At 40.3% G+C, this 25,653-nt stretch overlaps 1 protein-coding gene across 3 annotated transcripts in view; it reads left to right on the top strand.

The window, feature by feature from the left end:
* magi3a (membrane associated guanylate kinase, WW and PDZ domain containing 3a) overlaps positions 1 to 25,653 on the top strand; it is a 103,852-nt gene that overhangs the window by 61,012 nt on the left and 17,187 nt on the right. For all 3 annotated transcript variants that reach the window (XM_026331828.2, XM_026331827.2, XM_026331829.2), the window contains exons 2-8: positions 297 to 413; positions 5,164 to 5,283; positions 17,268 to 17,474; positions 19,783 to 19,945; positions 20,806 to 20,885; positions 21,531 to 21,588; positions 24,075 to 24,181. In XM_026331828.2, coding sequence (XP_026187613.1) covers positions 297 to 413; positions 5,164 to 5,283; positions 17,268 to 17,474; positions 19,783 to 19,945; positions 20,806 to 20,885; positions 21,531 to 21,588; positions 24,075 to 24,181 — 852 coding nt within the window. The remainder of the gene's footprint in view (positions 1 to 296; positions 414 to 5,163; positions 5,284 to 17,267; positions 17,475 to 19,782; positions 19,946 to 20,805; positions 20,886 to 21,530; positions 21,589 to 24,074; positions 24,182 to 25,653) is intronic.

The following is a 25,653-nucleotide window of genomic DNA, read 5'->3' as shown; positions in this document are numbered from 1 at the left end:
GAGATCTTAAAGAGTCCAATTAATGTTTCATCACATGTGACGGCATCGGTGTGCCCGCTTTGCCTTCTCAGGTATAAGTAATTGCTGTCCAGACAAGAATCCTTTTGTTGTGGGGGTCGTAGCATGTGTGGCTATCCATCAGACCAGTGTGGTGTAGGTTGTTATGAATTGAAATTTCAGGATGTCTTTTTAATTCTCTCAGAATCACATCATCAGATTGAATGTTTTGTATGCACTTGCCATCCTACGTGAGTTAATTGTTCAACTGACCCAGATTTCTCTTCCCTCTCCTTTAGGTAAGGTTTTGAATACTGATTTGCGTCACTACCTCAGTCTGCAGTTTCAGAAGGGCTCCCTGGACCATAAGCTGCAGCAGGTGATCAGGGACAACCTGTACCTGCGCACCATTCCCTGTGAGTAGCCTCTACAGCCTGGGGCACCTGTCTCCTCTCTCTGTCTGAGCTGTGCCTTCTGACCCCTGCAGATGGAGCTTGGTCTGTTCTCATCTGTAGAACTACTTGCACCATCCTACTGTTTACATGCCTGCATTTCAGATGCCTTTTTATTTTAAATCCATCTTTAACTTATCTTCCACTCATTTTCCTTTTGCCTCCTCAATTCACAAGGATAATATGAATTTGTGATTTATATAAACTGCAAAAAATTTTCATTCTATTTAGATTCTCAACATAATTAGTAAAAGTTTTAAGCTCAGTGTAACCCTCATGTCCTAGGAAACCCCGAGTAGACTTTGATATGGAGGGCTAACATTATCTACCATGAGTAAAATATGCTGTAAGACCCCAGGGCTTGTACAAAAGAAGTTGAAGGGGGTGGACATTTTCTCCATTTTTACGTTTCATTTTACTGATATGACTTTTAACACTGACAATATGAAGTATTCAGTTCAATTAAGATAGACAGTTATTTTTCACTTTCTGATTAAAGCCAGACGGTATCTCACAATTAAATGTGTGAAAGAGTAAAACATTGTTTTTCAGTTGAGCTTTAAGTTTTTTTCTTTACGAGTCCTCTCTACTTTTAAAATGGAAGAATAAATAAAACCAGGACAGAATGATTTTGTTTTTATACCCGAGTGATTTTAAAATGGACAACAGTGCCAACAAACGTAAATGAAAGAGCAGCTACAATTCTCTGGGCTGCACAGCTGAGTTTAAAAACCTTCTTTTGCAATTTATCACTGCTCCAGACGGTGTTTATTATCTGTGTAACACTCAGATTGCATTTGGAACGCTCACATTTCTAACATTTTGCATGGAGGAATTAGTAGAGGAAGTCATTTTCTTAAGGCATCCAGTATTTTGAAATTGTATTCAATGTGCTATAAAACATTTACTGGAGATAATGACATAATAAGCAAGGCTTTCTAGTTTCTCTAGTTCCTGACACAAAAGACCTCAGGCATAATCAGTTGTTAAAGCAAACATCATGCTCTGGTTTTACCCAGTTCTGCCCTTTTGAGACCACTTTAGTGAGTCATGATGGAAGACAAAAGCTTGTCATGTGCAATCCCATATGAGATATTGCAGTCTGGCATCAATAACTCAGCATGTGTCAACCGTCCCCTCTGCTCATGCAAACTCATGCCAGTACCAGCATGCTGACCCTCACAGACCCTGCGAGGAGTGGCCACTGCAGCACGATGCCTATGCTCTCCACAGCAGCCTGAGTGGCATCTCAGGGCGAAACAAGCATGACTTCCTCCGTCCACCACACACGAGTGTCACTCCCACAGAAAATGACAGGAGCTTGAAGCCATGCCAGTGGTCCAGGACACCACAAAGTCCTTGAGGCTTGGCTAAATCCTGACTCCTGCCCACCCCCACGCCCCCTTTCAAGCCAACTACCTCTCTCCTTCCCCAGGCATTAATATCAGTCATAGTATGGAAATCAGCTCCATGAGGAAGATAGGAAAATGAGGAAGGATAGTGGAAATGTGGAAAAAAAAAGAACTGCCCCAGGTTTTGACAAATGCTGTTTTTTTGGGGTTTTTTTTTTTTTTGAGAAAACTGAACAGGGCTCTGAGATAAAAGCCAGAATGTACAGTAGATTTGCATTCATGATATTACAGTAAAATAAAATACAGTAAAAGTAAAAATGCATTAAATTAACTACATCATCAACTAAAGTTTTGCCTCTTATATTTCATTTGAAGATTGCCTTTATTCACGCTGGCCTCAATAAATGTAGGCCAGTAACCACTCAGTGAATAAATGAAGGTGTTACAAGGTTAAACACAGCAATGGCCAGCCACTTGATCGGGACCACTGTAATTGTGTGTGCTCAGATTCGATTGTTTTGATCTTTAAGTTCCTCTAAAAAAAAATAGGAAAAACGTGTCTAGTTGTTTAGGCAAACATCTGCTTGTTGTGACCCGACCAATGTTTTTTTAAATATAAAGTATGATAGAAGGGAGTTTACATTGCAACTGAAACATCGAACATCAACTTCTATTTATGGACCAGTGTGTTTGTCCCACACAGTGTCTGAATCAGCCGCTGTTGTTGCTGTTCTAATAGTCATGATAGTGACTAATTGAAAACTATCTAAAAACACTTATTTTACACCAACTTTTGTCTTTTTATTCTGATAGGAATTGGATGTGTGTCAGTCCAATTAATTTCTTTATAAATATCTTACAAGTGTTCATAGGCCAGGATCAAGACTTTTCACTTGTGTTCACTATAGCCAGTGATAGTGGCCAGAATTTAAAGGACGTGAAAAATGCAAATGATTAAAAAAAAAAAAATTAGCTATACTGCATAGTCAGTGTTATTGTTGTCCTTCTAAATTGTGTTACAGGCAACAGTCAACACTATTCATTGTTGTAGAAATTTGAAGTTGTCGCTGTCTGATCTGTAAATATAATTTTACATTTGTTGGTTTACCCCTTTTTTCCCCTTCTCTTCTTATTGTTCAGCTGCAATTAGCATATGGGAGTGTTTTTGGTAAATGTTTCTCAGTGGGCTTCTGATGCCCCGCTGAGTGCGTGTTCAACCTATTGCACCTGCGAGAAATTCACATATAGTTCATATAAACAGTGGAGAGCCAAGTTTTTTTGTTAAGCTACAATAACCCCTGTAGATCTGGTAAAGACCTGTACTTCTTTTTTTTTTTTTCCCATTTGCTTTGGTTGATGAGTATGCTGTGCATTGTTTCATTTCTCCAAAGAGATGGAATTTAGAATAAAGTCTTCTTTTTCCAGTGAGACTTGGTTCTTCTAGTTTTACAACTCTTTATCCCAACTCTCCTTCCCAGGTAACAACTGAATTTCTAGTATTCACAGTTTTAGCACCTTCTCACGGCTCTTCGGGTACGGGGATTGAAGAGATGCTTTGCTTTGTAAATTCACCCATCACTTCACTGACACATCAGTGCAGATTCACCACCTTTGTTTCCCTACTTTTCCTCTTGTATCTTTATCATTAATCTTCTTGTCTTATAAAATTCCATCAGTTCTTGTAGTCATGTTACAGCAGCCCTTTGGACATCAGATGACAAAATTGCATTTACAAAGGGATATGGTGGTATGAGAAGAATTAAAACTGGCAAAGTGGGACAACTGATCCAAATTGTCTGAGAATCCTCAGTAAAGGTAACTGAATAAACAATATAAAGCTAAGCAACCACATTTTCCTATTGCTTCTTTCAAAAACAAAGTCATATTTTCTGTTTTTGTGGCTTTGCTGGTTTCCTCGGATTGCTCCATTCGACAGAATAAAAGATTGTTGTTGCAACAGTCTAAGCTGTTTCAGATGTGATGGCTCATGCTGCAGTCAGGATGGATGTTGGCACAGAAAGAAAATGAAGAATGGGGATACATTGCTAATAAACTCTTGAGTTTATATCCCTTGTGCCTGCAGTACATCCAGATAGCAGAGCAGTTCAGCTGAGGTACTGTAAAAGCCCTGATTACATCTAAGATGACGGTAAGCAGAGTCGACATGTTAGACAGCGTAAAATCATTTTCATAACAACATGTTTTCAATGTCTCACAAATGAGAGCATCAGCAAGGGAGAACATGGCACTTTTTTAACCAGTTGCAGCAGTTTTGGCAGATTATTTATTTAACAATTCTAACTTTGCAGAGCTTAAATTTAAAATTTAAATTTAGAGCTTAACTGTTTTTTTTTTTTGTTTTGTTTTTTATAAAGGGGATAAAAACTGGCAAGTCACAAAGTTGGAACCCTTGAGGTTATATTACAGAAATGTTGCTAAAAGATCATTTCTGACATGGATAGACTGACCTTGATCAAAACTGCTGGCACTGAGGGAAGTGAATACACTGTAAAACATGTCACTGATTTTTACTTCCAGGACCTTAGAGAGTTTAGCTGGGTTTTATGAACGTGAACAAATCTTTCCCAATGTTGGAAACGCAGCAGTAAGGCTGTAATCTGTAAATTTCTTGGAAAGGACTTTGATGGTGATGGTGCTCTGAGGACACAATTTTATGAGTTAATTCCATGGGTTCACAAATTCATTCTTTGGTTTATTGCAAATAGGGATGTCCCAGCAATGGTCTGGCATAAACAAGATTTTTGCTTGTCAGCACTGAGCTGACAAGTCCCCAGTTTACATATATCTTTAATAATTATATCCTATCATATTGCCATGGAGACAAGTCTGTGCAGGGAACTCTGTGGAGACACTGCTTTGTAAATGCACAAACCAGATATTAAAGTAGCAGTAACAGTACAGTTAGATTTCATCCATTCATGTACAGTACTTGTTACAAACCTAAATCCAACTTTATTGCACTAACATAGAATTGAATTGTGTCCTTATGGAATGAAAGTGGTGTTTGTACACAAAAGTTAAAGTGTGCAGTTAAAATACTCTTCATTAGCATTATCATCACTTATACTTCCTTTGTATTCTGACAGCTGTGCTGCTCTGTGCAGGGATTTTTTTCCTCTGTTTCATATTTGAATAATGAATTTCTAGCCTTGTGGTTCCAGCTCTGTTGACTATTCATGATGCAGACACAGATCCTCCCATGAGTGCTGTATTTGGACTTGAATCACATCCCTGTGGGCATGTTGGGTGCAGTGCCCACTCCCCACCCCCCAAATTAGAGAACGACACATCCGACTTGTGTTGATGTTCCCTCTGTCTTAAATCGTGTCATTTTTTGGCAGGTACCACTCGGCAGCCCAGAGAGGGGGAAGTTCCTGGGGTGGACTACAATTTCATTAGTGTGGGGGAATTCCGTGAGCTCGAGGAAAGTGGACTGCTGCTGGAGAGTGGCACCTATGATGGTATGTCTAAAGCACAACTCAATGCACACAGTAAAACACTGTAACTGGGAGCCTAAATTAACTAAACTACACAGGCAAAGAGGAGATGAGGTAGCTATAATAAAGATAACTCGGAGTGTTCAACACTATCACCAGAGTACATCATCCCAGTCCACTCTAGGGACATGGTTATTAGTTCTCTTGTGAATTTGCTGAGCTGTGCACCGTTAGGTCGTCAGGTGCAGTCAACACATTGCCCATGTCATCTAACTTCCATCATAAACATGACAGAAATGGAGATAATATATCCCCGGGTGACTTTGTTGCTGCAAAGAACTTCACTCCAATCCTTCACACACAGTATCACAAATATGATGTCTGCCCTGTGTCTCGCATCCAGCCCTGAGTGACTGGCCCTTCAACCCTTGGCCTACGAACCAGTCAACAGGATGAATAATGGATCTGCTCTTCCCTGCCCTTCCCTGTAACACAGATGCATGTGTATTGAAGATTCGGAAACCCCCATGAAAGTTAATTATTAATGTCCACACTTTTGACCTCTTAGTCTCTACAGAAAAACAAATAAACATACCTGCAGACAGACACCCTTGAATGCTGGGAAAAATAGACCACATAATGAATGATTTGTCCTTGGTGAGTTAGCCATTGACTACAGATCAGTTACTATAGTTGCTACTTATTTAATTGCTACTTATTTTGTACTCTAAATACAAAAAAATGTATGGTTTTAAAACTGGCACTAACATGTATTTTAATAGAAATGTACAAGTCCCAGCATTGGGGGGGATGGAGCACTGAGACATGGTTGCGGAAGCTGCTGATGTAGCCACCTGAAAACAGTTTAGCTTTTGAAGCTATACTGTTTCAGTTTTTTTTTTTTTTTTAAATCACATATACTATTTGTGTTATGTTATGCAAGTTCCCACTTTTTATGTCTTCTATTGTTTTATTGGGTTCATTGTTTCCATGTTAAGTTTCTGCAAAAATAGTTTTCTGACTGTGGGAGAAAAAGCTTAGAGTGTCAAGGACTGGGGGGAAACCACACTCCATTCCAACCTACTTTTTCACTGCAGTCTCATTATTCATCTTAGGTGAGGTCATTATTCTTCTTCAGGTTTCCCCGTGTGAACGAGGCCTCATTGTATATGTGGATGAAAGAATGGAAGCATTGACCTGGGCAGCCCTGTTCACCACTTTGACTAATCCTCGTCCTGTGAACAACAAGGTCTCCTGTAGTCACCGTTAATCTGTAACCAAAAGTGACACTTCCACTGCTCTGCTGAAGCCAGTATCTGAGAATAAGAGCATTGCACAGATTGGTAATGTCACCTGCTAATTAAAGAAAGTTTTATTTCAGAAGTTTAATTTACTTATGAAAATATGTAACCAAACATGAAAGAGGAAGATTGTGTGTCTCTATGAGATCACTCCTCAGCTTTAATCCAATACATTTTCAACTCCACACTTTGTTGCTCTATGCACTCCAAGCAGGTCTTAGCAGCAAGGTTGAATCAGCCAGTGAAGTGTATGGGGAAGTTTAAATAGCGCAAGAAAAAAGAAATTAATTCTGCCATCTTTGTTTTACAGAGTGATGAAAGTGTCAGGTTGTTACTTTGGCTGTGTAGAAAGTCTCAAGAATTAAAGTTGTGTGTGTGCACACATATGTGATTCAGGGCATGTCCAATTTTCTACCCCTCGCTGCGAAAGGTATAGAAGAGCCACTAGTGTGAATCATTCATGACAGACAGAGAGCTGAAATGGACAAGCAAAACCAAGAAAGCAGGTGCTGAAAATCAAAGTCTGCACCAGTCAGCCTGGTACAGTAGTTAATATGAAGATTTCTGCAGCATTCTCCACTCAGCATAGCTGATGAACTCTGTTTGGCTGGATATGTCCATGCCACCATCCATTTTTGCATACGACTGGAACTGAAAAAATAACCTTGATTACACATTGGAGGTATATGATAGCATCATGGGGTCATGGCCTGCTGCAAGGATGCAGTGAGAATATTCAGTGGTACTGACTGGCACTCCACAGGTGACGCATAAAAGGCTGGAGCAAAGAAAACAGGTCATGATTTATTGACAAGACAACTGTGTGGTACTCATTGTCTCTGACAGCTACTCTCTGTAGTTATCTGCCTGCTAGAGACCAATTTGACAGGGGATGAAGATGATGAAATCCCTTTATTTGTGCAGTACAAAATTCATTCCCCATGACAATCATGGGTTTTACCAGAAAGGAAATGACCATTTACCATGTCCTTGTTTTGGTGGACCGCATTGCCTTCAACCATTTTATAATAGGGTCTTTTTTGGTATTATAGGCTTTGTGAAGTTCTGAGGGAAAGCTGCATAGCTGTGGATTAGATAGAAACAGGGCAACAAGCCAGAAGTCACAGAAAAGGAAGTATGTGAGTAGAGGTCGACCGATACGGGTTTTCTCTGACCGATGCCAATATTTAGAAATCAGGGCAGCCAATAGCCGATATATGATGCCGATTCTTTTGGCTGATTTGTTTTGCCGATTTTAATTTTCCCCCTTTATCTCACAAAGAATAAAAAGTGCCCAGGAATAAAAAGTGTTTTCATTGCTTAAATTAAACATTTATTGAGGATTGATTTATTGCAGGTTACCTGTCACGACCCTTATGTTTGTTGACAGACACTGCTATAATTCAAAGGGCCATAGTCTAAGAATATGCGGAAACAAATCATATGTGCAACAAGTCATTTGCATGTGAAAATAGAAATGTGCACAATTCAGACAAAACTTCAGGTTAAAACGTGCACATTAACTTTCCTCATTAAAAGTGTATTTTTTGGTGGGAGCATCGTGCCCGTGAGGGTGCGAAGGTGCTACACTAGCAATAGCTGCCCATTCCTAGGAACTGGTAAAACAGAGGCCTGGAAGATTATGAAATGTCTCAGACCTTAGGAGAATTAGTTGGATTAGTGTTGTTTTTAAACAGATCCAAATAAAATAAAAGAACCAAAAAAAAAAAAAAAAAACACTGAAAAAAACCCCAAAAAACACTGAAACAGAAAATGGAAGAATAAAAGATGATGTGATAAAGTAAGAGGGATTAAGATGGATGAGAGCAGTTTAAAAAAAAGTAAAGATAAGAAGGGTTTGTAATTTGTAATAAGTATCACTACACAGACTGTGGTGATGAACCTAAACTAGGAAAGAAGCTTATTTATCAGAGGCACAGAATTGCAAAGCTGTGCAGCACACACACACACACACACACACACACACACACACATGCACAGGGAGTGGAGGAATGCAGGGTTGACAAGGTTGGCTTGTGAAGTGTGGGCATCCATCCCAAGCAGCTCCCAAGCCCTCTGCCAAAGCTGGGGCACAAGATGGGATTCACCCGCCTGGGGCACTGGCAGTCAGTGAAGAGGCCTCAGCAGACTGGGGACTGCCCAAGAGAGTGCAAGTGCATGTTCAGTGATTAATGAGGGTGTGTGATCATGGCTGGCAGGTTCAAAGAGGCAGAGGGACCAAATGGAGTATATGGGTGTGATGGAAGTTGGTCATTGGGCAGGTGGGGTCGGGGGTGTCTGGGAGGGAGATGATGGCTAAGCAAAGGTATATAAAGCCATGAGGGATTTTCCCCAAACTCTGACAACAAAAGGGGTGTTTCCAGTTTTTTGGGGGGTTTGAAAACATTGCCACGAAACACGTTGCTTGCATTTCACAGTGCTGAAGGACCATGGACCATGACTGCAAGAACCTTTGCTCAGTCGCAGTTCAGTCACGGACCGTAATCGGTTTTTGTGAAGGGTATAGTGAGATTTAGCGAGGTTGTGTCTCACTGCAGATACAAGTCTGTTCACAGTTGTACTCACATTTTAGTGACATTCTCACAAGGTGGAGATGAGACATACTGGCAGCTGCTGAGTAAAACAGATGGTGTAAAATCTACACACACACACACACACACACACACACACACACATTCTTTCTCATTCCTAAACACATTTGGTCCTAGTAGTGTATATTTAAGCTAAATGTAAGAACATTGCTGAAATGATCAGCCCTCTTCTGCCTTTACCTTTCTTTTCTACATGGCTGGTCTTTGTCTTTTTGCCACTGACAAAAGGGAAGCAAGATTGAAATTACATAAGGGGTCGATGACCAAACTGTTGAATTTTGCAGCGTGATGAGGTGCAATCCTTTTATTTTCAGTTCTCTTCTGCATTTAGGACAAACCTTGCCTTTAATAGGTAAAATACAGGAACCAAGTTGAGATGTATTAGAATTTTAGATGTTTTAGAATTTTCTGTCTATATTTTGTACATACATTATATGATATATACATATTACAGATATCAGCTTGTGGTGAACGTGATTAGTTCTTAGATCGTACTGCAGTTCTTACTGTATTTTCCCTGTACATTTGAGTCAGTGCCCCCATTGCCCCCACCTCCTTTCCAAAAATGATCTGCCCTTTAATCGGTGGCAGTAATTCAATTGAACGATTTGAAGTGGTCACACTGACATTTTTCAATTCAATTTCAATTTCAATTAAATTTGTTTGTATAGTACCAAATCACAATACAATCATCTCAAGGCACTTGACAAAAACACAACAAATCAGGACTGTGAAAAGATGAACAGACATCCCAGACCTTGGGCATTTGTCAGTCAGGTAAAATATATCTAAGGACTGCAAACAGGTTAGATCAGTGTTTTTGGAAGGATGGATTCCATTAACTATTAGCGAAAGCTGACAGTTCACTGACCTGAACATCCTAGAAAACCACATTAGAAGATAAACATGCTGTGTTCGCAAACAGCCAAAAATACTCCACTACCTGATGGGATCTGCAGTAAGAGTGGCTGAAAGTTCCTAAATAAAAACTAGAATGACTCATATGTGGCTACGGAACACATTCACAAGCTGTGATAGGGGTTTGACCAACTTAGCAGTGTACCCATACTTTTGTCTATGTTACAATTGCTGCTTAATTTTAAGTTTGAAAAAATATAATACAGTACATTGAGATTTGATTAATGGCTGGTTTTGTTTTCCTGTTCTATTTACATCTTCTCAATTCAAAAATGAACAGAACATATAATTTGCCCAGTGCATATACGTGTAGTAGTACTTTAGTAGCTTTTTCCTCTCTTCTGCCAGTCTAATAGTGTTGGGCTTGATCACTTTTTAGACTTAAGAAACATCCTATTGTGCTAACAGTACAGTTTGGGTGTCAACCTGTTAATATGCTGAGACATTCACTGCTTTATCATATAAAGCATTTATTTTCTCTCAATTGTATAATTCAGAACCACAGTAACTACAGTGACTGTGTGGACTGTTTATTCTCTGACTGTTGTGAATAGAAACAAATCCTGCTTCATCTTTAGTTAGTTCAAAGGCCCTTGCACAATCGAGTACTTTTTCTGCTCTGTGATATAGTGCATACTCTAACTCTTTATATGCATGCATCTCACTCCACTTTAAAGACTCTTGGCTCTGTGCATCACAGTGCGCTGTGATTTTATAGCAGGAGATAAATTCCAACACAGTGAAAATAATATGAATTCCAATTTCTCTTGCATTAAATATCAATTGAATAAATCACTAGGGTTTTACATTTACAATGGACTGAAGGTGAGCTAGTTGTTGCATTACTACAGGCCCAAAAATCTTTCTTTGCTGATGTCTGCACTGTCAGAGTGTAACAGATAATGTGAATGACAGGTTAGATAAGGGATTTGTTTGGCCAGGGTTCATTGCAAATCCAAGTATTTTACCAACTTTGATCCAAAATAGAACCAGCTATTGGAGCTCATCTCCAGGAATTTCATTGTGTTATTTATCTGGTCTCATACAAACACAGCATTTAGCTACAATGTCAGGTCACAGGATATTTTAACATTAGTTCCATCTCATGTTCAAACTGATAGTAAAGAAATCATGATGTTTATGAGATTAACTGTGAAGGATTAGATACAAATAACATTTTGCTGTGCTTGTCACACATTATTTTAATCTGATATTCTTTAGTTAACCATTCACCTATCTATTATTTATCTTTTAGACTCACAAATGTTCGCCGTTTTGATCTAGACTGTTGTTGTTGTGCATGTTCTGTTTTTAATAATTGATTGCTATTTCTACAGTTGGTTGAAATCTTTGATATGTAAAACATACTATATATAGTTGTCACATCAAAAGAAAGATGAGACTTTTTTCTGTCACATTAGAATATTAATAATTTATGCTAAGTGTATGCTGTTAACTCAGAACAAAGGTAGCATCCTTATTACTATGCTCATTAGTTTAGGGCACTCTTGAAAGTGAAATAGAAGTGGATGCTTCATTACTTGTTTACTGGAACACACCTCCTTGGTGTCATGGCCCCAACTCAATGAAAAACTGAGAAGGTTCCCCCTCTGATGACCCTGTAGGCTTGCCTGCACTCACACACAAATTCAGTTGGGTTTTAGATTGGATTAGATTAGTGATGCTGGTTGGTCAACAGAGCAGGCCTGGCTCTCTGATTGAGCTACTAACAAGCCATTTGGACCTGCCCCTGTAGCTTCACCTGAGCAAACACAATACAGATAGTATGTGCTATGTCTTGAGTGACGATAGGACTAAAGAAAGATTTAATGGTGCTCTGGCACTGAGATGGAACTGCCAAGCCTGTGGATGATTCTGGGTTGCCCATGGCAGCTTAGCCTAAGGTGATACAATATACTGTAGAGACTGGTCTTGTCTGAGCTGCTGACCATTTACTCTTTGCCTGGGTTAGGGTGTGAGTCATTAGCAGCTTAAAAGTATGTTAGGTCAGTTTAAGAGTGCAGTAGGTTAGGGCCAAAGAACAGCGTCCCTTGTCATAGGGCCCAGCTCCATAATAAAATAATTATTGCGATATAACTTTTCTTCAATAAGAATATGAGACATGATCGATGCAGCAACGATAGGACTCATTCCATCATTGTTTGGACAGAAAGCACAAACAGCCAATGATAATGAAAATAGTGCCCCACTGAAGAAATCACATGGCTGGAAGAGAGTTAGAGCACGTCAGTTAGGTTGGCGCACACAGAACGGAGCGTGGAAGAGCAGCCAGCAGCAGCTCACATACTGATGTTTGGGCTGCTGTAGCTGTGTAAGCCAGTACATCGGGAGTGGGGTCTGATTAAAGAGAAGATGAACAGAACAGAAAATGTTGACAACTCGAGTGTCAGTTAATGATGAAAACACCCAAACAGACACATCCCAGGGCTCAAAAGATGAGAACATTGTTGAGAGCGAGTGTCTGAGGACTTTAGTAGTGTGGAGATATTTTAGATATTGTTAAAGTCCGACAAGAAGCAGAGTAGCACACACTGCAAAACTTACACCTATATTTGACAAGAATATACGAATGTTGCACTAAAAACAGCTAATACCACTAACTTTTTTACCTCCTAAAAGCAGTGCCATCATCTGGAGCACATAAAATGCAAGACTTTGCAGTCCCAGACCCAAACAAGTGTTGGTGGTCCCTTAAAACACGTGTGACAGTTGCTGCACGACAGACCTTGTTTATTCATTCGGAAGTGAACACAGAATTTAGTTTCTGTAAAATGTGAAAGCTTTAATATTTTAGGTGTAGATTCATAATTTACAAATTAAAATTTTGTTTTATTTATTTGGAGTTGACCAGATTTAGTGTGTTCTCCTGTAACAATTAAGGCTTTTGACTTAAGTGCTACAGGATAAAGATTTTAGTTTATTACGTGTAACTATTTTAGTTATTTGAAATGCAGTTGTATAATCTACTAAGTTTGCCATTTTCAGTGTTTAGAAGAAAATAAATAAAACTTAAACCAAAATTAACCTTGTCTCTCTACATGCCACTTAGGAGTGAAAAGCAGTTTAAGGTATGATTCTCTCTGTGGGGCCCTTTAATATGTCAAAACACATTTGTTGATGCTTACCCAGATTTTGGCACATTTAAGTTTACTGGTAACATACAGTGGGTACAGAAAGTATTCAGACCCCTTTAAATTTTTCACTCTTTGTGTCATTGCAGCCATTTGCCAAAATCAAAAAAGTTCATTTTATTTCTCATTAATGTACACTCAGCACCCCATCTTGACAGAAAAAAACGTAAAATGTAGAAATTTTTGCAAATTTATTAAAAAAGAAAAACTGAAATATCACATGGTCATAAGTATTCAGACCCTGTGCTCAGTATTGAGTAGAAGCACCCTTTTGAGCTAGTACAGCCATGAGTCTTCTTGGGAATGATGCAACAAGTTTTTCACACCTGGATTTGGGGATCCTCTGCCATTCTTCCTTGCAGATCCTCTCTAGTTCTGTCAGGTTGGATGGTGAACATTGGTGGACAGCCATTTTCAGGTCTCTCCAGAGATGCTCAATTGGGTTTAGGTCAGGGCTCTGGCTGGGCCAGTCAAGAACGGTCACAGAGTTATTCCGAAGCCACTCCTTTGTTATTTTAGCTGTGTGCTTAGGGTCATTGTCCTGTTGAAAGGTGAACCTTCGGCCCAGTCTGAGGTCCTGAGCACTCTGGAAGAGGTTTTGTCTGGTTTTCTCCACACATGCCGCTTAGAATTAACGCCAAAAAGTTCAATCTTGGTCTCATCAGACCAGAGAATCTTATTTCTCATAGTCTGGGAGTCCTTCATGCGTTTTTTGGCAAACTCTATGCGGGCTTTCATGTGTCTTGCACTGAGGAGATGCTTCCGTCGGGCCAGTCTGCCATAAAGCCCCGACTGGTGGAGGGCTGCAGTGATAGTTGACTTTGTGGAACTTTCTCCCATCTCCCTACTGCATCTCTGGAGCTCAGCCACAGTGATCTTTGGGTTCTTCTTTACCTCTCTCACCAAGGCTCTTCTCCCACGATTGCTCAGTTTGGCTGGACGGCCAGGTCTAGGAAGAGTTCTGGTCGTCCCAAACTTTTTCCATTTGAGGATTATGGAGGCCACTGTGCTCTTAGGAACCTTGAGTGCTGCAGAAATTCTTTTGTAACCTTGGCCAGATCTGTGCCTTGCCACAATTCTGTCTCTGAGCTCCTGGGGCGGGTCCTTCGACCTCATGATTCTCATTTGCTCTGACATGCACTGTGAGCTGTAAGGTCTTATATAGACAGGTGTGTGCCTTTCCTAATCAAGTCCAATCAGTTTAATTAAACACAGCTGGACTCCAGTGAAGGAGGAGCACCATCTCAAGGAGGATCAGAAGAAATGGACAGCATGTGAGTTAAATATGAGTGTCACTGCAAAGGGTCTGAATACTTATGACCATGTGATATTTCAGTTTTTCTTTTTTAATAAATTTGCAAAAATTTCTACATTTCTGGTTTTTTCTGTCAAGAAGGGGTGCTGAGTGTACATTAATGAGAAATAAAATCAACTTATTTGATTTTGACAAATGGCTGCAATGACACAAAGAGTGAAAAATTTAAAGGGGTCTGAATACTTTCCGTACCCACTGTAATTCTAATTTTTAAACGTGTGAAATTAACTAACTTCTACATTACAACAGGATTATACCTTCAACTAAATATTGTCAGTAAAACTATGCCCATAGACACAAAATACACAAAATATGTGTAAAGTGAAACTAAATGATGAGCCACATTCAGATGCAACATCCCAGACAGAAACCTCAGTTAAAGTGAAGTTCAAAACACTCAGCCAACAGTCACCAACACTCAGTCCTTGGAGTTCTTTTTTTGGTCAGGGGTGAGGGATTTTGGTTGTACATCTGCACTGGATGAAGTTATAAATTCTCCTCAAAGACTGCTTTTTTATATTGTGACTCATTAGCACAGTTAATTACAACATGATCCATCATAATGCATTTCCTTAATGTGGCCACTATCTTCCAGTACCCTGCTAATGGGCCTTACAGACGCTGCATGTACCTTTGTGTAAGCTTTGGGAAAGGAGAGGTGCACAGAGCAAATTACCACTTCTAATTTAACTCTCTCAATTTGCATCCCACCATTAAGCTTCCAATTAATTAAAACTAAAGGATTTAATGATTTTCAATAGAGTATTGATATTGCTTCATTAATTAAAACACAGATTAATATAATTACCTCCGTCAGTTATGATGTTTTATTTAACATGACGCCCCAAATGGATTGTGCCTTCTGTTTTTGCTCATAGAATTATAGCAGTTAAAACTTCGCTCAGTTGTAAAGTGAGCTGTAAGGTGACAATGAGTTATAGTTTACTGTGATAGCAGTATAGTAAATATATATATATATATTAAATGTATTAATTGAGTTAAATTTCAGAAAGTAAGATTGCTCCCCATGTTGCTCTGTGTAGAACTTTCTGTCACCATGTCAATACGAAAATGTTCTGTCTTTTCCTCCAGCTCTCTGCTGCCTCTCGTCTTTCCTGTTTTTTCCCAGTCTCTTGTTTCTCTGTCCCTCCCAGTAGACTCCTTTGTCACAGTATCGGTCCGCTCCCTGATGTGCTATTTGACAGTTACAACACAATGTTCAGCTACTCAGACACAGCTCATCCTTAATCATGCTGCAGTCCCACACAAACACTGAAGGTCTGTTGTTTCCCTCAGAAAACAACCAGTGAATCAATATTTGCACCATGCATACCCAACTTTTTTCTAACCTCTTGCACTAAGTTTTCATCCTTGCTGTTGTTCCTTATTTTCCTGCACAGTGAGAGCGAGAGGAGGTAGTGAGTAGTAAAGTGGGTCACCCCTCTTCTGTAGCTGAGGAAAGGCTGGCTCTGTTTGCTGCCCTAGGCACCAACATGACAGAAAAGGCAAACTGATGGACTTAAAGGGACAATCAAGTGCTTGACAACACACCTTGGTATAAATGCTGTAGTCACAGTTCCTCAGGGAGGAAATATGACAGTACAGCAGTCCAGGTTTTCTGGCTTTGGATCGAAGACTTGGACTAGTCCTAAAGTGAATTGTAATAATAATAAAAATAGTAACATGTATATAAAAATATAGTGAACATAAAAAAATAATATATTAATTCAAAATTCTATAGGACATACAGAAGATGATGAAACTGTTAAATTAGAAAAATGTTTCATCTCTGAGTTTTGCAGATGGGAAGTGAGCAAGGGACCATATGTTTGTTGTTGCTTCTGATAAATGAACCAAATCAGCAGGTTTGGTTCTAGGAAAACAACGTAACCTTAGGCGTGTGGTGCTGTGGGTAAACCTTCCACTGACAGTGACATCAGTTGTGACAGCAATAGCAACACTCAATATGAATAACAAAGATGAAGTTGCATCCAAAAATGTGGAGGTGGTGGAACACTTTTGCATCATCCAGGAGACTGTTCCAAAACCCAAGATTTATAATGGCAGAAACTTGGCCTCATTTTGTTCCAAACAGTTCAGACTCTGCCAGATTTGATTTGTAGTTAATAACCAGACTCTCCCTTGTGACTGTGAATACATTTAAACAACTGCTATACTTGATGTACCGGTAATGTGGTTTCCTCTTGATCTGATGTCAGCAACGTGGTTTTATGTTTAGTTGTTGCTTTCTGTGTTGTGATGTGCAAAGCCAGAAAAGATACCTGCAGTTTATTTTCATAAAGTATTTAACATTTGTGAGTATGTTTGTACTTGTGCCATTACCATATTTACAAGGACCAAAGTTTTATGGACAGTAGGTTTACCTTGTCATCAGTGAGCCTTGGACACCCATGACCCTGTCATTTGTTCACTGTTTGTCCTTCCATAGACAGCTTTTGGTCGGTACTAACTACTGCAGACTGGGAACACCAAACAAGATCTATAGTTCGCAAGATGCTCTGATCCAGTCATCTAACCACCACACACTGGCCCCTTTTAAAGCCACACAGATCCTTACACTTGCCTGTTTTTCCTGCTTTCAAGAATAAGAAAACACTTTGAGGACTTAATGTTCACCTGCTGCTTAATATACCCAACATGCTGGCAGGGGCCACAGTCACAAGATCCTCTCTCTCTCTCCTCATTCCAGGAAACTACTATGGCACCCCTAAGCCCCCTGCAGAGCCCAGCCCTGTGCAGCCTGACTTGGTGGACCAGGTTCTCTTTGATGAGGAATTTGACACAGAGGTCCAGCGAAAACGCACAACCTCTGTCAGTAAAATGGACAGAAAGGACAGCGCTGCACCAGAGGAGGAAGAAGATGAAGAGAAGCCTCCCATTGTCAACGGCCTGACTGGTGAGAGACAGCCCTATTTTCTATATCACACAGTTTCCAAAATTCTTACAGCTAGTAGTAATGTTGTATTGATTTCCCTTAGGTTTAACCCAAGCAGGTTTTTCTTGGCTCGATTTATTTATGTTTTTGTTCATCATATTATTCTCCAAATGCAAAACAGCAGGACCTTTTTTCTTTCCTCCTTATCATTTTTTTTTCTCCGAACACTCTCAGGATTAGCTGTTCTGCATGCAAGGTCAGCATTAAATGACAGCCCTGCAAAGTCAAGAAGCAGTCAAACTCTGTCTGAAATTAACAGAAGCCTCAGTTAAAGAGCTAGACTTTGTCCTTCTTTGATTCCCCCACAGTGATGTCCTTATGGCTCGAACAAAATAAGAAATGTGTTTTCAGTTGGTGTCCTCATTGTGAAAGTAGTTAGAAAAGCTCGAATCGCTGTAGAATTATAAAGTGCAAGAAAATTTAATGATATGAGTAAGTCATTACTGTGTGCCAAAATGTTATATAATTATGATCAATATGCAAAAACGTTTAGGCTTATCTCCAATACCATTAACCCATCTCAAACCAGCTAACTTAACAAAGTAGCAGCTTCTGGCTCTTTGCTGGTGCTGCCTGAGCAGACATCCTCTACTCTCTTGTCGGTCCTGCTGTCCTCTGTTATGTCTTCAATGTGTCTGACCAGACCCAAACACCCCCTGGACAAGAGTGTTGTTGCATAAGAGTTACACATTACATTGCCACTTTGGTCATATTTTGGTTCTTAAAGGTAAGAGGCTGTATATCATGTCAAAATATTTACTGCACGATTACCATAGTTCAGTAGACAGACCTTTTAATTATTCTCTAGTAGTGTTCAACAATCATGCAGGAAGAAAAAGTTTCTTAACTGACAACAGCCTGGATAGACTAAAGAGGGATATAGCTGCAGGTTATTTTGAGTTTTTAGGGTTTTTTTTTTTTTCCTGTTTTGGGTTGTGAGGACTTTTTCATAACGTAAGGAAAGGAAAATAAGAACATGCTTGCTATTACCATGTTACTACTGTGACTGCACTGAACACACTCAGTGGTCCACAAGGAAAAGTCAGTAGACATCGAAAATCTTAAACTGTTATGAACACTTCTGGTAACCACAGAAATGGTACTACTTGGTTTAGGGAAGAAGCGTCAAGATGAAATTATTGACCAAAATAAACAAGCATGTGGGATGAGCTGCTCATCTCACATCCAAGAGCACAAGAGAGAGACGCATCATCTCTCTGGCCTTGGACTGTAATGATAGCAGTATGGCCCCCAGCCAAGAAAAAACACTCATTGGTGAATGCCACTCCTAATTCTTTAGTCCATGAGTTGTCTAATAGCAAATGCAGTTTATTTTACCTTTGTCAGCATATGGATGGATTGGATTGTTACAAGTGCCAATGATGTACAACAAAAGCGGTAGCAGAAGACATATCACCATGCCTTGAAGGTAGTTCTTTAAAGGTCATGCATTGCTGTGAACAGCCATTTATCTTTTGTGTCCTTTTAGTATTCTCATCAGCTTATAGTCTACATGGCCACATTTGCGCACAACAGCCCCAGTTTATATCTCTCTGCAAGGGCTGAAAGCTGCTGTAGCCTGGAGCAAGTGTCTGTATGTAGTCATTTGTTCCGACTTTATAAGTGCTGAAACTCCTCCATGGTTCCGTCATGAAAATGAGGCCACAATTTCAACACAAAAAGCTCTTGACTTCTTCAAGTCAACAGCTGCCACTTTACATCCCTGCCATTCAATTACCCCAGCCAAACTGAGCATTCAGTGGCATGATGAAGCTAGGTCATACAGAGCCAGATGAAGACCTGCAGATAAGAGCCTCACGCACACACACAAGATTATGCAAATGCACATATACACACAAATTCAGCAGCCTGTGTGATACTAACAGAGTTTTGATGTGTTGCTCGCGGCAGGACTGAAGCATTGGTCAGCTCTGTCCTTGCCTGGGAGGTAGTTCCCAATGCATCGCAGCTGACATGCAAATCCTATGGCAATTGCTGCGTCCTCTCTGTGTGTCTCTCTCTCTCTCTCTCTCTCTGTCTCTACCCCTACCTCTCCTGTGGATGTAACCGTCCACCCAGTGTACAGAGGAAGAGCAGCTCAAGCGGCAGCAGCAACAGGGAGAGATGCAAGGAGCCCAGAGGAGCTCCAATGGCACCACATTCTCACCTCCTGTCTCCTTCTCCTTCTACCATCTCCCATACCCCTACTCCCATCCTATTCCTCTTTCTCTTTCCATGCCTATGTCTCTCTCACCATGCCGGGCCCCAGAGCACAAGGACAAGGCGGAGTGGAAGAAGACAGTACCCAGCTATAACCAGTCAGCCGGGGCGATGGACCTGCGTGTATGGAGCACACATGATGACAGTCAGGAGCCCTTACCTAAAAACTGGGAGATGGCCTACACTGAGACTGGCATGGTCTATTTCATAGAGTAAGTAGCCTTTCTACTGCTACTTGCTTGCCTTGTTTTGGTCCTATTACTGTCCCATTACATCAGCTCTGTGCTAATCCTTGTACCAGTAGTCTTCCAATTACTGCCTTTTTTTCTGGCACTGTAAGCCAAATGAGTTGTGAGATCTGACAGTGAGTCCTCTGTACTCCCCACTCATTCCTCTGTACTGTACCAAACCAGGTGTTGGACATGTACTCTATCTGTAGCCTCAGCAATGGCAGTTGCATTGTTCTTGATTAAGTTTTTCTTTTAGTTCCCCTGTGTTTGATGTCGGGTTTGTTGGCTGGTGCGAAAAGCTGCAGGCCCACATTGTTTACCTGGCCCATTAGTGTGGCAGGCAGTCAATGCTGAGGCGCTGACGGAGCCAGGTGCTGCTGTTCACTGCTAAATCAATAGCTCATTCTGTCAAGGAGAGAAACAACTGGCTAAATGGAGCTTGCCACCCCTGACCTGCTCTCTCTCTTCTCTTTATGATCTGTGCAACTTGCTCTTTCCTTTCTGTGGTCTACTTATTCCTCCTTTTCTCCCGTGTTGTTACTCTCTGATTTGCTCTTGCACTCTCTTCCCTGTATATCAAAGGGTACTTTGAGCTAGGGTAAAAAATAATCTAATATTTTAAAGGCTTCTTTAATAAGCCATTTGATCCCAAAAGATTAGATGTTAGCCAGACTAATGTTATCAGGGAGCTCTGTTTGTTTCTTGGAGCTAATGGAATAGCTCCTGGGTAAAGTGGCCCATGAGAGTTCCCAGTGCTAATTGCTGAACTGTCACAGTATCTTGAATGTTTTTAAAGTAAATGCTTACTTTGCTTAAAGTCCTGCCTCCTCTTTGTGCATCAGTCACAACAGCAAGACCACCACCTGGCTGGACCCCAGACTCGCCAAGAAGTCCAAGCCGCCTGAGAAGTGCGAGGATGGAGGTAAGATAATGCTTCTGTGGTAGCAGCTCTACCCCACAGTCCCACTCATATACTCTCCTCCCTACCAATGTATCTCCCAGCTCCCTGCTGCATAGATCAGCAAGTGCATTGGTCGCGTCCCTGCCTCTCTAAAGGGGGCACTGGTTAACAGACGGAGTTTGAACAGCTGAGCAGGTCTAGTCACGGTCGTGCCAGTGACACAGCACAAACCTCCAGTTTCCGGCTTGCCCCTCTTCCCCTAATGGTTTCTGGGACACATGCAGGGAGCTCATCAGTGCACCATCTCTCACAAGGCAATTTTATATGGTCCCTCTTGCGTAAAGATCTCTGTGCTGTATGTGTTTGTCACACCACAGCAGCAGAAACTCAATGTGGCTCATATACACAATGCTGGAAAGAAAAGTTGTTATTTTCCAGGGAGATAGATCCTGTTTTTCCCTCCTGCCTCCTCCATTGGGGTGTATAAAGTCCTAAGCATACAATGACAAATAAAAGCAGTTCTCCTCTTCTGTAGGTGTATGTAAGCATGCTGTGAAGCTACCAGTCGAAGCACCACACTTTAGTGTATGTGTCCAATTGTCCATGCAGTGTCTCAGCAATATCTGAAGTGATTTACGTCTGTGTTTTCTGTCTTTTCTCCCCCAGAGCTGCCCTATGGGTGGGAGAAGATTGAAGACCCCCAGTACGGCACCTATTACGTAGAGTGAGTAAACTTCTCCCTGTGCTTGGAGGGGCCCAGAGGGCTACAGCTGTGAATTGTGGGGGTTTTAGAGGAAATGGCTTACTGGATGCTCATAGTCAGCCTCTTTGTATCGTTACTGAAGTGACAACAAAAGGCTGAGTCTCCTGGAGCTGTGTCTGCATGTTTGATTTCACAAAGGTACACTTTTTAGAATGAGCTCTGTGTTATTGTGTCATTATAATTATGTTCACATGTTCTAAAACTTGAGCCATATTCCAAATATATAGAAGTATTGACTGTTGGGATATGTAGGCAGTGTGATAGTGTCATATTATGCAATTGAACCATACTGTAGTTTCCCACGATCCTGCAGAAAGCAATTATGTCAGTAGAGATAACACTGGTGAGTTACAAGTTGTGTGTGTGTGTATTTGAAAGAAAGACAGTGAAGACAACAGACAATGAAGGTTTCAGGTCCCTGAGAGGGAATTGAGGGCGAGATTCCATTCTGATCAAGAGTGTAAACAAGAGCACAATGTTTCATTTTAGTCCCATTACCATGGACAAAAAGGGAGAGGCTTGCAAGCAGGGGGGAAAATCAACGTGCCTGTTTATGCAAAAGGGTCACTTAGAGGCTGTCTCTCCTGTCTCTGTCTGGGAAATTTTGTTGTGAATGAATGACCAAATGCGACAGCGTGGCACAGTCTGATTATTTCTTGAGCAGCTGCACAAAACCTGGGGTGTGGCAATCAAGGAGCAAGAAAGTGAGACAGAGAGCAGCAGAGGAAATGAAAGAGAGGGGAATGTTTATCTCCTCAGACAAAATGGGGAGAGTATCTCTTTGCATGTCATACACAGCAAGAACGCAAAGTAGTTTTTGTTGAACGTAAACACGCATACTCACGCGTACACACACATCAGCCTCTCAGCATGTGGCTGATTCGCTGTGCAGCATCAATGCATTTTGTCTTCCCAAGGTGCTGTCATGACCAGGATTTACAACCATTAAAGCTGATAATGCGGATGAGCTATCTCTCCCAGTTACCACCTCTAACCATGGAGGGACTTTTCTGTGGGTAGAAGACAATGTTTCAGTGCAGAGGTCTGTGTTAATCATCAACTGTTTTAGATTAAATTTATTGTTAAATCCATAAATGTAGCTTTATTTAAAAAAAAAAAACCTTATAAGGAAGGATCTGAATAATTGGATACACCATTGTTTACATCTATCTGGGATTGTGCTGCATTGAGCAGATGTTTATCCCATCCTAATAATGTGGAGTATCACATCAAAAATTGTTCCTGATCCTCTCCTGCTGTTTCTCTTTGAATTCACTGAGCATATTATTTGAGTTTTTTCTTTCTGCATTAATTGGTCATAAACTATGATCTGTTTTTTGTTTTTTTTTTGTTAAATCATGCAAGACGTCACAAATACAGACAAACACAACGTGCCTAATAGTGGCACAAACAATCACTCTTTCATGTCTATTGAATACATGCATTCAGAGTGTTGGTGGAAAAACCAAGTGAACCTTTGGATTTAATAAGTGGTTGAACTTTCTTTGGCAGCAGTAACTTCAAACCAGCACTTCCTGTAACTTCAGAGAGCACTTGTACAATGTTCATGAGGAAATTTGGACCATTCTCCCAGAACTTTATCATCTTGACATATTCTTAGCATTTCTTTGAGATCACTTTGTAATCCTTTCCAGCTTTATGCAGATCAGCAATTCTTGAGGGTAAGTCCTCTGAGACCTCTTTGCTGCAAGGCATGGTTAACATCAACAGATGGTTCTTGTGAATAATGTTTGTCTTAGTATTTTTATAAAGCCTAACAAACAACAGTTGTTTCACTGTTTGGACTCCAGTTTTGTAACTCCTGACTTCAATTAGCTTTTGTTGATGTCACCAGCTGTCACATGCTTCTCCCAACCTATGCTGTAAATGTTTGAGTGATGTGTTTAGTATGGGCAAGAACATTACAATGGTCTGTGTGTTGCCGTTTCAAATAGTGTTGGTATAAAATTGCAATTTAGATGAAAGTCTGAACAGATTTTAATTCAAATATAATTACAGAAACCCAGTGGGTTCACTTTTCTTTTTCTTGCTACTGTACATGATGTATTACAACAGCCTGTGTGCTACAGTAGATGATGTGCTGCCCAGCATAGAGTATGTCACAGCCAGCCAGTCATAGTCAAATCACAGTTTTGCATGACAGGCAAAGAACAGTATCAGCAGTGTAGGGAAGCTGTGTTCTGTCAGGCCAAAAGGTAAGACCACAGACAAACATAAAAAGCAGGAAGAGTAGCTGGCAGCTCAGGCTGTGTGTATTCCTCTGATGTAGGTAAGTGAATAAATAAAAACAGTGGGAGGTGTGATGGACAGTAAGCCAACAAACACTGAACGGAACTGTATTTGTTATGGGCAGTCAAGATTTATGTAACAACTTCTACTATTTTCAGTTCTTGTTTATATGTAATGTTGTTATCTTTATTCTGCAGCCACATCAACCAGAAGACCCAGTTTGAAAATCCAGTACTGGAAGCTAAGAGGAAGCTGAGTGTGGACACACCCACTGCAGTGCCGCCACCGGCAGCCACACCCTCAGGTACCTCTACTCACAAAAAAAGCCCTATGGAGCAAACTGCCTACATGATATGAAGAAGGATATAGATTATTTTGTGATTTCTCATTTCTTGTTTTTCTCATGTAAAAGTGGCAATGAGGAGAAAATGTAGATAGAAGAGTAGATAGAAAATGTCAGTTCAAGCTGGTTTATTTTTGGAATATATCAAAACATTCCCACATTGAGAGATGTCAGTTTGTTTAAAACAAAGTGAGGATTTAATGCAGGCATAATGAATATGGTTTTACTGTTTAATAGAAACTGAACATTATAGATAAGGACTATTGAGTTGGCTCTGCCAATGTTTAAATTAAATGTCATGATTTAGATTGAGGGCCAGGAAGTTTTTGCCTAGTTGGTCATAAGGGAAATGGACAGGAAGTGAGATCATTTGGCATAAATTGTATCCTGGAATGTAAGAAAGAGAGAGAGAACACAAAGTAACACAGATGATGAATTTTAATCTTGATTAAATAAGCCTGGAAGATATATTATTGTAGCTCATTGTAGCTTGCATTGTAGCAATTTTTTTTTAACTTAAATTGTATCTTGTGCTGATCTATGAAAGACCGATTTCAGCTATAACTACACATCACAGTATTACATGTTGGTTTTTACTGTAGGTTTCTAGTTTCTAAAAAAAACATACTGTAAATGTATAGTTAACTTTTCAGAGGTTGACAGTAAGTAGTGTGAACAGCTTGGTGCTTTAAATCATTAACTTTTACATTTTGAGTTCTTTCCTATTCCCACTGTTTTATAAGATACAGTGTTGTGTGACAGTCTTATTAAGACACAGGTTCCGGCTTTGTAGTTTTAGCTTTTTGTTCAGTGAAGGCAAAAAAAAAAAAAACCTGTATAACAAAGTGTTATCTGTTATCCAAATACCGAAACATGTTTAGTGTCTCCTTTATAGTGAGATGTCTGTCTGGAGGATGTTCTAACAGTTGACAGGCTGCTGATAAACAGCCCATAGCCTCTAAAGCAATGATATTCAATTTGAATAATGGAGCAGCGCTTCACTGGGCGGCAGAATTCATTTTGACAAGTAGATATGAAATAGGGAGCATTCTTAGATCTCTTTGAAAATGCTTTGCTCCATTCATTCACCCCAGTTCAAAGATCTCTCATTACAACAGAAGGAAGGCAGACAACGAAAGAGGTGACTACAGTTGAAAGTCACTTATGATCATAAATTGCATTTCTACTGGGTCATCTGTTCATCATTTACCACCTGTGGTGAGTGGTGCCGCTTTACTGGTGTAATCGCTCTGTCCTCAGTCAAAATAAATGCCTGAAAATTGGAATCGCTGTGTTGGTGTAACATGACCAAGAATTATTATACTGTGCGTGCACACACAAAGCACGGCCACATTAGTATTCAAACTAGCCTCTGCATTTCAGACACCCCTTGAACTGTCTGCCTCACTGTGTTGCATGCAGACCCCACCTTC

The sequence above is a fragment of the Mastacembelus armatus genome, chromosome 7 (assembly GCF_900324485.2).
Source record: "Mastacembelus armatus chromosome 7, fMasArm1.2, whole genome shotgun sequence".
NCBI classification, from domain to species: Eukaryota; Metazoa; Chordata; class Actinopteri; order Synbranchiformes; family Mastacembelidae; genus Mastacembelus; species Mastacembelus armatus.
Note: the sequence above shows the minus strand (reverse complement) of the source record. Positions and strands in the feature narration are given on the sequence as shown.